This window comes from Taurulus bubalis (assembly GCF_910589615.1).
Source record: "Taurulus bubalis genome assembly, chromosome: 4".
NCBI classification, from domain to species: domain Eukaryota; kingdom Metazoa; phylum Chordata; class Actinopteri; order Perciformes; family Cottidae; genus Taurulus; species Taurulus bubalis.
This window is the reverse complement of record NC_136592.1, coordinates 12,750,109-12,768,403: the sequence shown is the minus strand read 5'-3', so window position 1 is coordinate 12,768,403 and position 18,295 is coordinate 12,750,109. Positions and strand designations below refer to the sequence as shown.

Below are 18,295 nucleotides of genomic sequence, written 5' to 3'. Positions count from 1 at the left end.
TAGCATATGAATCATTAGCATGGCGCTGGAGGCTGGAGGCAAGGAGCCATGATGCACAAAGCCATGTTTACAAAGAGCACAAGGTTTCGGATTGTGTTTGTTGCTATGGCCAAACATACAGCCTCTCTCTGGTTCCTATGCCACATAGCACAGAAAGCAAAACTCTATTCAACAACAACAATACATCAGGCAATCGGTATATACATTCAGTTCAAGGTCATCAAAAGAAAACCTGACTGCCCACACAACTGCAGTTCTTCTTCAATAGCTTAGAGTTGTTCAGAAACATGGTCGACTGTAAAGGGGAAAGTAACATGCATTGTTAGGAAAGCCATTTGGCCTCAGTCAAGAGGCCGGGTATCGAACCTCAATACTGTTTTACTACCAACTGTAACGTGTCTGTAGCACTGAGCATCAAAACCTTTAAAATAACAAAAGCTAACTGTGAATGTTTAATTATATTTTGATCAAACAGTTACCGATTTGAATCACAGTTTTTCTACAGTTAGACATTTTTTTACTTGGGCAAAGTGTTTATGTTTAGTTCAGACATCTTTATGAGTTTGGATTCGTTTGTTGAATAAAAAATGACATTTAGAAAAACCTGTAGGCTTCACAAAAAGTAATGTTATGGAATAGGATGGAATTATTTATATTATCAATGAATCAATGATTATTCAATTAATAATTTTCAATTAATCAGTGTGATGTCTTTAAACCTCTAGTTATTTTCTGATGAACAGTCGAAATCCCAAAGATACACATTTTACAATGATATTATATAATAACTCTGAGGGATGCTACAAGAAGAATTCAGCCAATACAGAAAACAATGAACATTACATGATCAACTGCACCAAGGCCATGTGTAAACGATTCCCCTCTTTATTCAGTGCAGCTGTGTAGTATTACATGTTTCTGTCCCTGTCCAAAATAACTTTCTCCAAATCATTTTAAATAAATGTCAACATTGAAATGTGACTAATAAGCACTGCAACTTACCAGTTTACGTTGACACCAGGTGCAGACGCCACATAGAGCTACCAGCCAAACGGCACATACTACGGACGCCACAGACACCAGGAATACACTGAGCGACACCGAGCCTGAGGGAAAGAGACAAAGACACGTAGATAAGAGGGTATTAGGGCATTTAATATGACACTTGCGCCTGAGATTGGAGTTAAAGTACGAATAGTGACAAAACGCCGCATTTCGGGGGAACATGTATAATAAGGAGCAATGCCTTGTAATGCGCCTTCCTTCCTTTCCCCATTCATCCTTGTCATCTAGCATCTATCATCAGTAAGACACAAAGAGAAATGCAACAGGAGTGCGGGGGAAATGACACAGAGCCACTGAAACGGCTTTATGCTCATGTTGCTTATGTATCAATAGGAGATGTGCACATGTCAGGGAGAGATAATATCGTGGTGCCAGAAGCCATGCAATTACCAGCTTCCGTTTTCTCTCTTCTATCTGGTAAATCCTTCAACAACTTTGTAACCGTCTTGCTCCTGACAGATGAAAACTTCTTCCACCGCCTTCTATTCCTCATCTTTGCGTCTTTGAATTACTGCTTCTCAACCATGTCACTCATGCAGATACCTGCCAACTTATCTCCCAAGTGATTCAAAATGCAATGGCACGTTGGCAAAACAATGTCTGCAAACATTGAGCTCATAACTGTGCTACATCATTTTTATTAGCAATGCAGGAGAGTCTCTCTCTCGAACTGAAAAATTAATTTGACGGTTATTTCTTCCCTTTTTCCCTCCATTTCACGTTTCATCCCTGCCTGAGCATGTTCTACATTTAAACTTTATTTTCCGGGCCAACAAACAGAAGAAGTGGATTAGCTAAGCCGATTTAATCATCCCTATCCATCTTCTGCCTTCACATTTTATTAACTTCCTCTCTTCGTCTCCTTCAGGTGTATTATGCACCTTTGAAAGAGAGTTCTGAACACTGTTATTCTCTGGTCACATTGCTGGTTTGTGCATGTTTTCAGTGGCATGCCTTTTATTATATGCTATTATTGTTTTGGGCAATGTTTGTCGCATGCCATTCCCATTCCCAATCCCTTTTGTTCCCTTCACTTTTATCTATACTACTACTCCTACTGCTGCTGCTACTACTATCTACTAAAGGCACATAATGCCCAACAATGCTAAAACAGAAAAATCTGAAATCTGAAAACAAGGTTACTTGAAGAAAATGTTCTAATACACTGCTTGAGGCACGTGACATTGAATAAATATAATTTATCAGAAAGGTTAAGAAAGGACATTGTTCCCAAAAATAACTAACTGCAGGGATGGCTGATACATTACATTGAATCTATCCTTGTATGTCTCCAACAGGCTCATCCACCTTACATTTGTGCAGAGGATTGGGTCTTAGCATTTAGCAGTTTGAATGTCTCCCATTTTTAAAGTGTCAGCTCCTTTTTACCCACCAGCCTCACCCAAATTAAATTCTATTCGCCTGTTTGATAAGGTATCTCATTTTTTGCTGAAATATTAAACATGGCAGAATATGCAGGCAATTAAGATCCCAGGGTTGACTTTTTTCTTGCTCTCAGCCCTGAAAGGCTTGCTGCGGAGAATGTGTTGTGGTAACATCGCTTTCAAAAGTGTTTCAGTTCTTAACAGATAAGTGGTCTCAGTCTTACCAGTGTTTCCTTGCCAATTTCGAGAAACACATAGAGAGAAAACCCAAAGCTTCCTCTGTTGAAAAGGCAAAATAAGATGGAATACTCTTCAGCTGGAGGGAACACAAGCATAATAAAGAAGAATGAGACCTCCTTGTTTTTCACTTGGTGAGGTTTTATCTGCAAATAGACTTTATGATTTCAACCACTAACTCACTAGATCTCTTCACAAGCCCAAACATAATAACATACAGGAAATACCAGAGATTAACAAGGCTTGTTTATGATGAATTGATTTATTATAATAAATTATGATTGAGTGGTTTTGTAACTTTTGTAATCTGCATTCTGGAGTTCCCTCTCTATATAATAGTTTGCATTGTTGCTGCTGGTGGAATATACCTTTCCTGTACAGGATTCAAATAACATGCTCAAGTTTAAGGGACTCAAAAGATGCATGATAGAGAGATTCACAAGATCAAAGCCAGTGCATGCATGCAGTTTAGCGGGTGTCCTCTCAGTCCACATTTTGTTTTGGTGCACTTTAAACAAGACACAAGTTATCTGACAAAAAAGGTGTGTTTGGTGCCCCGAATGCTGGATATACATGCCATTTCAAAAGGAACTCTGGGGTGAACAAATTCTAAAGTTACAACTTTAAAATACAAACTGCAAATAGCAAGTTGTCTCCTGACGATCAGCATTAACAACCTTGTGTTCGAGTTGAGGCAGTTTCTTCTCTGGAAAATTCATAATTCAATAGGACCAAAGTTCAGCACCATGGACAGCTTCCATCTCCACTGTCCATCAAACCCGCAGGGTAAAGTGAGATCTGTAAACTGGGCAGAGCTGAGTGGAGCTCAGGAGAAAGTTTGGTGCACAGTTTCGTCATTCAGGTTTTATTGTATATATATAAAACAAATATCAAGCCATCAGCAATGTCTAGTTCCTGAATCTATATAACCCGGTAAAGCCCTCTTTGAATCTTGACACAAAGATGATTGCATATGTTTTCAGGGGCATGTTTGCTGTCACAAAGAGACAACTCTTCAAAAGGGGGTAATCTCAGTACAATTGGGAATTTCACTCTACATTTGCAGATTTCTTTGCACATTCACAAATCGCACAAACAGATTGAGGTACATTTTCACAACTCTCCACACACATTTGCAAATAATATTGCAACTATAACACCCCCATACCTAACAGAGAGAGAAACCTTATTTAAAATCTCATCCGTTGTCCTACTTTGTGGTTCAGCTCTCACTTTACTATGAGGGTCGGATACAACACTCTTATTATCTCAGCTGCTGCGCCCCAGTGGCAATCTGTATGATCTCGTTTACCCTCACTTGAGAACACGATCCTTGCCAAGGAGTGAGGGCGTGCACTTTAAAATCCACTACCCACTGTGACCTCCCTCACAAACTGGGCATCTGTTGCAGTAACTGGCCCCATTAAAAAAGTACTAATCATCACGGACCCACAATCTGAGCTCCTAAAGTACTTTTAACATAATTAGAAAAACTATTATATCTGCTATTACTGTTTGTTTTTTGTAGGGCTGTTGTTTTCCATGTGTCTAACTGATAATGCTGGTCATCTCAAAACCATCACTGTATTTCTAGTGGACTTATAATAATAAAATATGCAAAAAATGTATTAACAAATCCACAGAGGTGGATGGTCCACTTCAAAGGAAAACGGACATGTTGGTGTTAACAATTCATGACAGGGCGAGGAGCTCAGTGAACCAAAAGGACCTCTTTGTTGAGCAACTGCTCCTCCACTTTGAGGAGAGCCAGCTGTGGTTGTTCAGCCACCTGGGAAGAATACCTCTCTTGGAGTAGTAGTGGCCTTAACATCTCCCATCTGAATGCATGACCCTACTCCTTAAGCCAGCCCAGTTGATTTGGAGCTAAATATGATGGCATCTAGATTAAGCAGCTGAGTAGCCTCATCAATGTTGCTTCAGTCTAGTTGCTGTGGCTTTTGATTTGGGCCTTTGGTTTCTAGCTTTGATCATAAATTACAATCAAACAGTTTACTTTTTTGACCAGAGATTTTACACATTATTTATTGTGTTCTTACAGCAGATACACACAAGGCATCAACCCCAACTCACAGTCCACTTAATAGCTTTCTTCATCAGTGAGTGCCCTGGATCAATTGATCTGTTGACATGCAAGCTCATTGACTTTTATAGTATAGCTGAGCAAACTCCACCTGCTAGTGAAACTGGTGTAATCCCAGTAAGTATGTTTCTAATAAAGTTGGATATAAATGATTTAGTAAGGCAATTAAAATCAAGGTAATTTAATTTAAGAAAGAAAGAAACTGAGAGTAGGACCAATATAAAGCAGGGCATGAACAAGGTAGGATGTAAATAGTTGAATACGGTGGTAAAATAAACACTATTGAAGACCACGAGTGAGGTAAACTACATTTAAAAAAATTATATTGTGCCTTTAGTTTCAGCTAATTTGTTTGATTGGTTACTGTAGGTATTAGTCAATAATTGCTCTGGGAACAATTAACGTTTACACTCAATCTAAAACAGAGTTTAAAAGTAGAAGAACAAAACAGAATTGGACTCAGCAACCATAACGGCACACCTTTCATCATAGCAAAACATCCAACAGGTCTTTGTGATCTTTGTCATGAGGCTTAGACAGTTGAGCCTGTCATGCAGGTAATTTACACAGGAAAGACATACATTTTTCACTTTTTATCAGTATTTTAAATCATTATTTGACAGCTCAACCAGGACTAAACAGAAGCACTAATAATTGGTTCAGACAGAAACAAGACGCAACCCAAGCAGAGAAGCAAGAAATCTAGCAGTGGATTTTGATTGATGTTAACTTCTAGGCAAACATCTCACATATCACAAAAACAGCATTTTATCATTTGAAGAACATTTCGTGATGAATCGCCATGTCTCTTCCTGAGCAATGCAGAGAGACTGATGCACTCTCCTGTAACTAGCGGGCTGAACTATTGCAATGCTCTCCTTTCTGGTCTACCAAAGAATACAATAAGTCAGCGACAATTATTAAAAGATTCTGCTGCCCGAGTATGAACTGGGATCAAAAGGAGAGCAGTAAAACCTTTACACAGGTTTACTGTCAGTTTTCATATTGATTTTAAAGTTATTTTATTATTCTCTTTTTAGCTGTTTCACAAAGCAGAACAAAAACATACGGTAATACTGCTTATAGTCATTTTGCTCCAAGTCCTTGATACAGCCTTCCAGAGAATCTAAAACTCACTGAAAATATAGATATTTTTAAACAAAAACTACAAACTTATTAATTGGTGTATCATTTTATATTTCTTTTAATTCAGATTATGTATATATAGATGTATATATATATATATATATATATATATATATACATCTATATATACGTATATATATAGATGTATATATATACATCTATATATATGTATATATATAGATGTATATATATATATATATATATATATATATATATATATATATATATATATATATATATATATATATATATATATATATATATATATATACAGTGTATTTGAATGTTATGGTTTTAGTATTTATACATTATATTTTATTTCACTCTAATTCTACTTTATTAGCATCTTACAGCATCTTACTTATCAGTTTATCAATGTTGTGTTTTATTGTTGTTATTTTCTTAACTAAATTTGGTGTACATTAGACTCATTTTTTTAACATCCTGTTTTTCTTTGTGTCAATCAATTTATAATTGCATTTGATTTGTTTGACAGGTGCTATTAAAATAAAACTTTTATTTATTTATTAAGAACGACTGGACTTAAAAAAATAATGGATACTAAGGTATACAATAAAACCTGAAGGTTGTAGAAGTGCAACATTGTTGATGCCAACTCAAAGAAGGGATAAGAAGAAGATATCCGTGCCACCTGTGGTAATTGGTCATAGGTCAGAAAGAGGGCAGGAGAAATAAAAATAAACGCGGAAGGAAGAAACAGCGGCAGACATGTGGAGCCATTAAAAAAGATGGTTGAAAAAATAAATGTTGTCGGCCGCACCAGTGCAAACGCTCATGTGTATGGGGCGCCCATTGTGAGGTTTGGAGAAGTAGTTGGCCAAATAGTGATAAGAAGCCTGAGAGGATTTGGGTTCTTGTGGTAATATTTTGGTATAAGACAATTCAGTTTTGCTTATTGTGTTCAAGATAAGTCATTTGCTAATTTCAATAGATAATTGTGTTTAATAGTGTTTCATAGGATGATATTTGTTTCATTGATAAGAGTCTAATTTGTGTTTTAGTACCTAAGGAAAACCAAACCCAAACATCCCATAATCCATGGCTGAAGTTAATGACAGCAATTTAGGCATACAATAGAGTGTTGGAGTGCCACGCGTGTCTCGGGGCATGCTCGTTCACAAGTTTGTGTAGTCAATCTAATGCACCTCGAGAACAAAATGAAGGACATCTATAAAGAACATTGTGCTCACGTTAACAATGGTGGGCTCTTTTTCGAGCAGTAGTAGAACATAAGTAAGTACATTTTGGCTACTCACATACTGTGTTTCAGTAACAAAAATTGTACTTGTACTTGTAATTGAGTATTTCCACTTCATGGAACTTCATACTTTTAGTCCACTTCATCTCAGAAATATATTATACTTTTAGCTTCACTACATTTATTTGACAACATAAATGAAAATAAGACAAACATGAATCAACTAATAAACTGATAAAAAAATGATATATTATTAAGAGACATACAGAAATAACCCCTTTCAATCATCACTTATGACCCACTGCAACTGTGTGGCAGTGTCTTTATCTGCAGAGACCCTAACCCCTGCCTGGATTGTCTCTTTCTGTCTTATTTTGCCGTGTTTGCCTCTGGGAGTCAGCTTTTTGGGGCAGTGGGTGTGAAGCCCCCAGCCAATAAGAGTGCGCAGGTGAGGTCAGGGCTTTATCAAACCTAGCAACCGGGTTACGTTGCTGTCTCCGTCTCTCTCTTCTGCTCTCTGTCTGTGTCATGGATGTATAAAGAGCTGCAGGTCTGTGTGTCAGTTTGACCCTGAGCAGGGTTGAGACACACGCACACGCGCATACAGGCGGAGCAGACAAGAGCTTGAGCTGACAGGATTGTGTTCGCTTCAGCTGCATTTATTCAAAATCCGGCCTTCTTGCAGGGTTATGCAGAGGTGTGGGTTGTGTTTATTAGTGCTTTAGAACGTGTGGAGCAATCAATGATGCATGAATATATTTTAAATCAAGCTCTACTTTTCACTTTTCTGCCATAATAGCACGCTTCTTTTCATGTTCTGTTCTATTCTATTTTGCAATGGTGTCAGTATTAATCCTTTTACACTCAATACATTTATATTTGTATTCTATGTGTTTTTTTGTTGCTATATTCTTGTTGTAATCTTTAATTAAACTCTTGCACAATAATTTCTTTTGGAATTAATAAAGTTATATCTTATCTTATCATATATATTTTTGGAATATTTGCATATGTACTCTAAGGTTATTTATTTATGAATCACTCAACATAGTGCATAATGCACTATTTCATATTCAACTACAGTCATAATTGTAGTGCTGTTCTCCATTTTATCTTATTAATTATTAGTCTTGTCTGCCATCTTCCTAATTGCAGTCTCTCTGCCAACACGCCATCATTTTCACTTATGGTAATTATATAATTTATAACACAATTGCCTCAAACTTCTCATTTGAAAAATAGCCTTCATAAAACTGCTTTTGTCACGCTCCCTCTCTCCCCACATGCATCCCTCTCTCTCGCCCTGTCCTACGTATTTTATTCAAAAATGTTAAGCAATTTACACACAGGATTGATAACCCTCAAGTACTATTAGGAAAATATATAGTACGGTTTTGTACTTGTTAAAGTTACGACCAGGGGATTTTAACTGGCTTTGAAACAGACACACGTTAAACATTGGAAAGAGCAAATGTATGGAGAGAGTGGTTGCCGTCTCTAAATGTCACTCTGACACTAAATGACCTCCACAACAAATGTCCAAAAGGATGGTAGCATTGATGGGAGGCGGAAGTTATGCAGAATTGTGGAGACAACATGTTTATGTAACTTTACTCTCCAATCCTACTGGATCAGATTGATTCTACTTGAGTAAAAATATATTATTGCAGAAAAAGAAAACAGGGATGGGAATTCTCTCTGTGAGAACAAGTTAAGAAAAGGTGTATTCCTATCAAAGCTGTCTGATGCCTTTTAGATTTGCCTTCTTTGCAGACCCCAGCAGTTAACTTGTTGTGTACAATGTCAGTATTACAACCATGTAAGACCCATGTAATAAACTGTAATTATCCTTTATAGTGATGCTCCAGCAGGCTCACCTTCTCTGTCAAACAATCCCCCCTCTGTGCTTCCTAATTTAATCCTTGCTCTCTTCTGTTGTGGGCACCTGTGTCTCACTTTGTTAAACTTGCCCCTTACTCTTTCTGTGTCTCCCCTCTTCCACCTGCTGTGCTTATCTGTTAGTGCTCTGTTCACTCAGCCCCTGGTGTTAGCGACTGGCACGACACAGAGAATAAGCACTATTAGTCACCGGAGACCTCTGGAGGCGCATCTCTTGCCGTAGGTCAGAACAACATGGAGAGGGCCGCCACAGCGGGAGGTGACCCTTGACTCGCACAACAGACGCACTGCCAGCAGGGAGGCAGCCAGTGGGAGGAACATGGGCTTCCAATTATACAAGAAACCAAAAGGGAATGAAAGAGAAGAGCATGTTTCTGTTGAGAAGACTACGGCTGCATCAAAGCTCTGCATTGCTTCAAGTGTCTGTTTCTTACTTTGCGTTGCACGGATTAAAACACTCGTTAGGGGTGGACGATATGGCAGAAATATGATTTGATGTCATGATGTCACTCTTTTTCTTTTTAGTTTTTATGACTATTTTGCAAGTTTTTAAACAGTACAAATAACTAATAGCACAAACTAAAACTAAACTGAGCTAACATTGAACACTTATTTATCAGTCAAAATGAGTCCAAATCCACATGCACAACTTTTCACATTGGCTTAAATTAGATCCACCTCACAGCATTTATTTTAAAATAAAATACATCACTTTTTCTTCCAGAACAGGAGTGAGTTAAGTTTCACTCAAAGTAAATTATGATTGCTGTGTTAACTGCATGCAAACCTATCAGAACCCACAAGCACCAAATTGACTCCTAAGTTACCATATGACTGGTTGCTGACAAACAATGTAATTAAAAGGCTATTTTTTTTGCGCACTCCAAATAAAACTCATGAGGGCTTTACCACTTCGACCAAACAATGAATGCAAAGCAGCATCATAATCTGCTTTGACCGCATGGTCTCCGGTCTAGCTTTGCTAATAACACAAAAAACATTAAAAATCATCAGCACATTAACCTGTCATTCACAACCGACCTTTTTATTATCTTCACTTCACCTGTCTCTCTTCTGCTCCACTCTGTTTTTGTGGATAGCGCACAAGATGAAACACATGCTTTCAAACGACCAATAACAGACTGCAATGGTGAATGTCTGGGGTGTTTGATCTATAATCCTCGCTCCTCCCTGAATCTGGCCCCTCAAAGTTGAGATAGCGAGTTTATTGCATTCATTGTATTGGGGTTATTTTTAAGTAGCTGAATGCAGGGGAAACACTGGAGCCAAAGAGCTGCAACTGATAGAATTTGCACTGATGCACGCTACTAACGACATCTCTGTGTAGAGGCTGATTGGGGAGACATTTAAATTGTTCATGATCTAATATCATTACATTATGTATTCCTCTTATTAAAGTATCAATGTCAGGAGTGAAGAAGAAGGAATAAGCATGCTGCCAAAGAAGTTTGGCAGGTAGAATAGACAGCCGGCTCAATCTTGAATCCCAGCAGGTATGTGTTTGTCTCACATGTAACCACCTGACTACCTCGTTGGCTGGAGTTCAGTTTTGCTGAATCTTGCTGTTTCAAGTACAGGGTTGAATAGTCAGTAAGCATGTATTTGTGCTCTAAATAGAACACAAATATTTCCTTTATGTGGTTACATTTCCTTTGTCCAACTAGATGTTTTTGATTGCACAGATCTATTCTTTGGTTCCACTCATACATCCCTGAACTCCCTCAAGACTATTTGTTTCCAGATACTTTCACTCTAAATCTTTGTCCAAAAACATTGGTTGCCTGGGGGCGCTTTCATTCTTTCCACTGCTTTCCCCCAAAGTACAGCCTGAAGCATGACATTTAACAACTGACAGAGAAAAAAATCTATTAGTCCTTGGATAATCAAAATACATGCTTAAGTCAGGATAACCGAGATGGATTTTGAGGCCTCAGGGTTTTATATGCTGATTAATTCTAGATATTGAGAAGTTTGGAACATATTCAGTGTAGCTTAGAGACCAAATGAATAGAAACCTTACAACTAAATTGTTGATACTGGCTACACTATGGTCAACTATGGTTCAGGCCGATTGCCGATGCTGTTCATGCACAACAAGAACATCCGCTCACTGACATTTATTACGTTAGATCATCCTCCAAAAGTGAAACAAGTAGCCATCCCCTCGTTGCCCAACCAGATCACTCGCAGCTTCATCATCTTTCATGATTCGGGCTCATAAACAAAAACTCAACTCCAAAACTTGGCTCAGTTATACCTGCACAACAAAATCTTTTTTCGTCCTGTTGTTAATGTCAGAGAGTGTTTCTGATCTGTTCCAAAACCCCAACACAGAATACATTGAATAAATTAAACAACAAAGACTCCTAGGTTATACTTGTGCAACGGGTGTTTTTACACCCAGCTTGATAGGTGTAGTTTAAACGAATTCCATCTGCGTGTTTGCCTTATTTAAGCTGATGTGAAAGAGATCATTTGATCGGGTCGAGACATTTTAAAAATAAGAGTGGAATTCAAAATTGATACGGGAATATATTGCAACACGTTATCAATACACTGGTGCCAAATATAAATATTTGTGTTTAAGCTGGCAGGTGCCGTAAACAGCTGTGTTGGGTTGGCTGAAAAGAAACTAGCTGGCTATACTACCATCTTCAGCACGGAGATCAAATGACTGCTCCATGCCCCAAACCTCAGGAGTTGAGGAGAGTCTGACACTATAAACAACACATTCCTAATGTTTGTCTTTTTGAAGTGACAATCCTTCTGCACTCAACCAGGCAAATACGGCCTGCCATTTGTTTTCTCCCGTGAACAAGAAACATTACTACACCCCTTGGTGGTTAAACACTCGACAGCCACGTGCATGTGTAGTAGTGCCACCATTTACAAATGTCAATTTACAAAAAAACTAGATCTTGCATAGAGCCTCTAAAAAGCGTTCTTTCAACTGCCGTCCCAAATTTGTTCCAAAATTAGGTTTCATCCACCCTGATCCTATGTCTTTTCGGCCCAGGGACAACAGGAGATTCTTAAGCTCTAGCCCGGGCTCTAATCATGCCTCCTGCTCATTCTGGCAATTACAATGCCATTTCCTAATGCACTTTTAATGTAAGTAATGAGGGGACAAAATCCGCAGCCTTCATTTAGTGTAAACATGTTTTTTCTAATTTTTTGTGAAGCTTTTAGTTTCTTCTTTGTGTTTCCCTGCTTAGCTGCAGTAGAAGGATGGCAATAAAAGAGGGAAAGTTGTACTAAAAAGTCTGTAACTTTGGAAGATCCACGTATCTGTGTGTATCTCAGACTGCTGGAGTCATTACCTTTAGATTAACCTTAGAGTGTGATTCTTCACAAAGTAGGCGTGTTAATTTGGTCTCCCATTAGTTAAAGTTCAAGTGCTTTAGAGTGGGATCTCTTCATGTCCAGTTTGAGCAGGAGGGACGATTACAGCCAACAAAACCTGTTTCAATGTACATATCGCATATTGGTGTCTGCACCAATTGTTCCACAACCTTAAACAGCTGTTAAGTATTGTCCCCATGACAACTATGGTTCCTAACCTGAATAACTACTAATGATAATAACCTTTATTTGTATAGTAGTAAATTCAACCCAAATCACAAACTTCCTCTTATCAAGTCAATCTTTGTGGCTAAACGTAACAAAACCTGAACTATAGAGTTGTCACATCATAAAACAGATGTATCTTTCAATAGTGATTCGTAACACACATGATGTCGTACTGCAGATAGCGGTGTCAGATCAGAAAAGGCTTGTATGTGCTGTTATACGGCATGGACAAAGTCGATTTGACTTCATGAATACTCCTTCATATAAGTCAGAACACAAAATGGACCAGCACTAAAAGGCATGACAGTAAAATCTCTAACTGTGAGTGTGTAGTGGAAGCACAGTTAACCATAATACAGTGTGACGTGGTTCGTGGGTGCCGTACAATGTAGTAGTGGATTGCACCAAGCTATTTTTCACATTTTGTGAACGAGACATGAATGGGATAAATCTCACTTGCATATATATATATATATATATATATATATATATATATATATATATATATATATATATATATATATATATATATATATATATATATATATATATATATATATATATATATATATTGTTTACGACAAATTTCCAATCCCACCTGCTATTTGTTTCCCTCTCTCTCAGTAAACTATACGTCCCCTTTTCACATCATTCCCTAACACATGCCAGCTGACTTCATTGCACTCCCGCTAAAGCATCACTGTGACTGTGACCCTGCAACTCATTCAACTGAAACGTCAAAAGCATTCCCTCCTTTTTCCTGCTTTTTAACCAAGCCAAGCCCCACAGGGGATGGGCATTCAATCACACCACTGGCTACTTTCCAGGTTAAACAGTATTTTTTCTTTTCAATAAAAAAATGCAAGTCTATCAAGAGAAATGTGTGACTACTGATGGATTTAAGAAAAGAGGGAAACCTCGTGCAAAACAAACACTTGTGCGTTTTCCTGTCAATTGCTAGAGTGACTAAACACAGAGCGTCATGTGTTTTGTCTCAGCACATGTGAAGTGCAGCAAAACAGGCTGTTTGCTGTCTCAGAGGACCGTAACATCACACACCCATGACTCATGGCCTAATACTCTTTACTGGCAGGTGTGTTTATCCAGGCAAAGCATCTTAATTATCTGCAGGCAGAGCCATCAAAGTGTGTTTCTGTAGGATCTGTGATCTGTTGTCCGTAATGAGGACAATCCAGAGGTTTGCTGTGTGCGCCGAGGCAGACTGTGGGTGAATGGACACTGTTGAAGAGTCCTTATGACTCACACAGAGATGCTGAAGAGTAGGAGAGCAAGATGGGTTCTTAGGGAGAGGTTAATAACTCGTATAAGGCGGTGAAGGACTGTATTTGTTTTAGGCAAGTAAAAATGTGAATTTGAAACGACATAACTTGTATAGAACAGTCAGTGTTTCGGACATGAATAGGTTTCCTTGAAAGTGCAAAATAATGTACATAACCAAGCCTCTAATCTGTTGAATGCAAATGTGGAGCTGTAATCTGCTGCATTTACAATAAATAAGATTGACTGACTCTGTGGATTCATAAAACGTGAAAAATAACCACATCATCTCCACAGTTGTTATACAATGCAACCTGATCCCATAAAAATAATCCTGGATGGCATCTTTGTTCATTGCAAAATGTATTCTTTATGCAGTGTGATACCAACAAACAGCATATGTTAAAAGCCTGGTTTTGCATTTTTGTCACAGAATTTCTATCACCTTAAAAGCAAAGTAACCTATTCACACCCCTGTTTTTGTAATTCATGAGTGGAAGGGTAAATTCTGCGTTTTCACACATAATTTCCACAAAAGCATGCTTGTGTTCGGCAGGTTTGAACTTGTTGAACACTGGTGGCATCCAGCCCAAAATAAATGTTTCTGTTGTGGTTCATGAATCCGTTGTTCATTGTGGTCATCGCTGCTGCAGCTGTTGTTCGTGTGAGTATAATTCTCTGTTGCACTAGTGTCTGAGAGACAAACTGCCTTCAGCTCCTCCAGCGCTGAAAATGCAGACTTGTAAGCTGGCAACCTTCTTGGCAAGTTGAAATCTCTCTGAAATCTTAACCTTTTAAAAACCAACCTATTTTTAGGCCCTTTCCTCGAAAATTGCATACCCAAACTAAAAAGGGTGTATCTCTGTAACCATTAGGGCTATTTGAATAATTTGAGTGTTATAATAAAAGGTACACATGTGAGATTGTGTTCAGATGTGTAAATATCAGTCTATATGTTACTGGTTAAGAGTAAATGAAGATGACACACAGAAAAAAATGAAAAGGTTTCAGGTCTGCCTAGAAAAAAAGCATTTTCAGGATGATTATTTCTTTGAAATGATGCAGGTATAAGGTCCTACTCTAACCCAAATCATAGCACAATATGTGAACATTCTCTCTGCAAAGGTTGACTTTGATAAAGTGAAGCAGAACAAAGTTGAAGAGGGTTTAGTACAAAGAAAATTCAGGCGAGGTCTCACAAATTTGCATTGGGGAACATTTGCACACATCTGTGACATTTGAATGTTTTCATGTACCAAACCATGTATTTCACATATGGTGTTCAATACATCGAAATAAAACAGTTTGGGGCTTTTTTTCATAAAGCAAGCTATGATCTACAGTTTTATATAACAATCGTTCAGTCTTCACCCCCTAGATGGGGCTGTTTTTATTTTTATTTAAATGTATTAAACAAATTTTTAGAGAGTTGAAGACAAACGATCCTGCAGTGTCCTTGCTGAAGGCCTGGTGTTGCTTACAAACTGGCTGATTTTAACCTGCTATAAATCATTTTTCTTTTCTTTATGTTTTTTGCTACTTAGGGGTAGTGGAAACAAGTTGTGACAACATTTATTTTTTATTTTTGAACTTAGTTAGTTAGTGAGCTCACTATACAGCTTTTTCATCACCACAACTAAGTAACAGCTAACTATTTAACATTGAGTTGTTTACTGTAATTTTATACATGGTTAATATAAAAACTACTTAAAGAACAACTCTCAGCGACAGTTCCTAATTTAGACACTCTTGGGAATGGGAGTAATTCATAAATCATTTTATCACTTAACATTGGCTCTTTTAATTGAAATCCGCTGCCTTTTATTTTATGGATATCCCGGTTGTTAACATTGTTATATATTCTTATGTGAGCAAGACCTGAAACTGTTTCTGTCAAAGTTGTAATGGAAGTTACGCCAGCTAATATAAGATATTTTGTGACGAAATCCCAGTTTTGATCTTTTGCTATTTGACATTTACTAGGACTTGTAGAGGTAGCATAAAATACAAGATACTTATTTTTTAATGCCAGTGTTAACAAAACTGTGGGATTCACACCCAAAAGGTGACAGCTGTCATGTACTGTATGTATGTCAAGTATGTTACATACTGTAGATATGTAAATATCAAAGCTCTTTTTAGGCACATTTCATTTTGTGACTCACAACATTTGTTTGGGCCAGAAGAGGCCGGGTGAAAAAACGATCAACTGAGTCTCTTCTCATATATTATTTTTAAACTGGACAGACTGTAAAACAGAGGAGCCAGGATAAGATTAATAATGCACATTAATGACAAAGCATCTCCTGTTCCTTCTTCTTCTCCTGCCTCCAAATTACACACTTATTAGTCTCTTGCTGTGTCCCAGTTCAGGATGTCAATCCTCTGAAGTCCACATTTCTAGACGAAATATGTAGAGCCGACATGACCCAATTCAAATACTCTTCCAAATACAGCCAACACATGCAGCTAATTCATACAACCAGTATATACGTTGCAGCTTGTAGTTTCCCACAGTCCATTGTTGTTTCATTAAACACACAGCCTTCTAGGATTTTGATGTCATGTTTAGATGAACCACTTAGGCTGTTGTAAACATTGACATGATAATGCAGTGGTTTTTCCATGTGAAAGGGGTTGATGAGATGGGTGAGGACATTCCCAGAGTTGTGAAGTAGAAAGCCATTAGCAAGCTTTTGAATAAAAATACCATGATGCAATAACAGAGTACACCAGCACTTGACAATGAAACGGTAGTTATGCAAATAGAGAAAACCATCCAAACAGAACAGAAAGGATGGACAAACAAATATAATAAACAAACACTTGCCAAGCAGTGGCAAATATGTGCACCACCTGTACTTTTCCAGATCTATGCTAAATTACATGAAAACCAAATACACAAGGTGACCCTGAAACACATTTTTTATACTATACAAACCATTTGCAGCCAGCGTGGAGAGAGTGCCAGGAGACTGGCAGATGAATACATTTCACTGCAGCAGCAACAGCAGAGAGCCAAGTTTGAATCTCTGGAGGGGAGAGAGAATTTGCCTAACAGGAAGACTCTGCTCTGCCTTCAGGCCACCTCCACACTTTATCTGGAAGTGCCTACTGTTGTTGTCCTTATTGTGTGAACAAATATCCTGTGATGAGGATCCACCTTTCATTTCACATGATCCCCCAACAAACTTTTCTCTATTCAGGAGGCGATCCCAGCTTAGGACCACACTTTCACTACAGGACCGGTGAACTGAGGATTTATACATTGTGTGCATCTGTAGCATGAAGGGGGCCCCAATTCCTTTCATTGTATGATCCTGTATTGTGTAATGGTAATGAGCTAAACCCTGAACCCTTGATGAAATACTACTCATACCCACAGATACTCCTGAATTATTCTTGCTACCTGTGTACAATATCTACTCGTGCATGTAACATGTTAATTAAGATTACATTTCATTATTTTGTTTAAAAAAATTATGTGAAAGCTGCACAATGAAATGATCGTTTATGTTTCACATCAAGTAGAGTGAATTAACGGATAATAAACTTTAAATAAATGCCCTACCTTAGCCTTGATTCTTTGAAATATACTTTGAAATTGAGTTTAAGACCTGCTGATTATCTAGCGTGGCAAACTTTTATGTCCGTGGGTTAAAATGTTCCAAATTATTCCAATATCACATTTCAGAGACTGAAAATTGACTGAGGTGACAGAAGTTTAATGTGGGAAAAGATGAGGCAAAGAATTGAAACAGATGGACAGTTTGCATTGGGTTCAGCCGGCTAGTCTGCCTGCAGTGCTCACACATTTTGAATAAAAAAATCTTTAGTTTTTTTCAAATTAGTTTATTTGTTTTATGGTCCCATATATGTGTGCTGTCAATCATCTCTAAGAGCAGATGGAGCAGCCAGACTACTGGAGATCTTCACATTAAAGCATCCAGTCTGCTGTAATACAGCTGGGGCCTGCATATGAGGTTTTATATTTTAACAAAGCCACTTATGATCAACAACCTCCCCATACATTACTGTGAACAATGTGTAGCATCATTAACCCCAATGAAAGACTTATTTAAAATGTCTGAGATAAAACAAATCTCCTCTCACGTCTTTCCCATCAAAATATTGCATAATTTACCTTGACCATAATAGTGTCTGTGCCCTTAATTTCAGAGCTGTGGATTTCTGCCAGGATTCAAATTATAATCTTCTCAGTATAACATCACTGCCGCGATAAGATCAGTCTTCCATCTCAGCTCTTCCGCTGTCTGTCCACTTCCTATCTGATCTGTCTTCCTCTGTATCTTGCCTCCTTTTCTTTTTTTCTCATACAAAGACCGACACACACATAAGCCTGCACACACATTT

General features: G+C 37.9%; 1 protein-coding gene across 1 annotated transcript in view; it reads right to left on the bottom strand.

The window, feature by feature from the left end:
• The window catches only part of syt7b (synaptotagmin VIIb), a gene marked incomplete at both ends in the record, with an annotated part of 85,121 nt that overhangs the window by 43,348 nt on the left and 23,478 nt on the right, over positions 1–18,295 (bottom strand). The window contains one exon of the mRNA XM_079216856.1: positions 1,003–1,106. Within this exon, the coding sequence (XP_079072982.1) occupies positions 1,003–1,106 (104 nt within the window). The remainder of the gene's footprint in view (positions 1–1,002; positions 1,107–18,295) is intronic.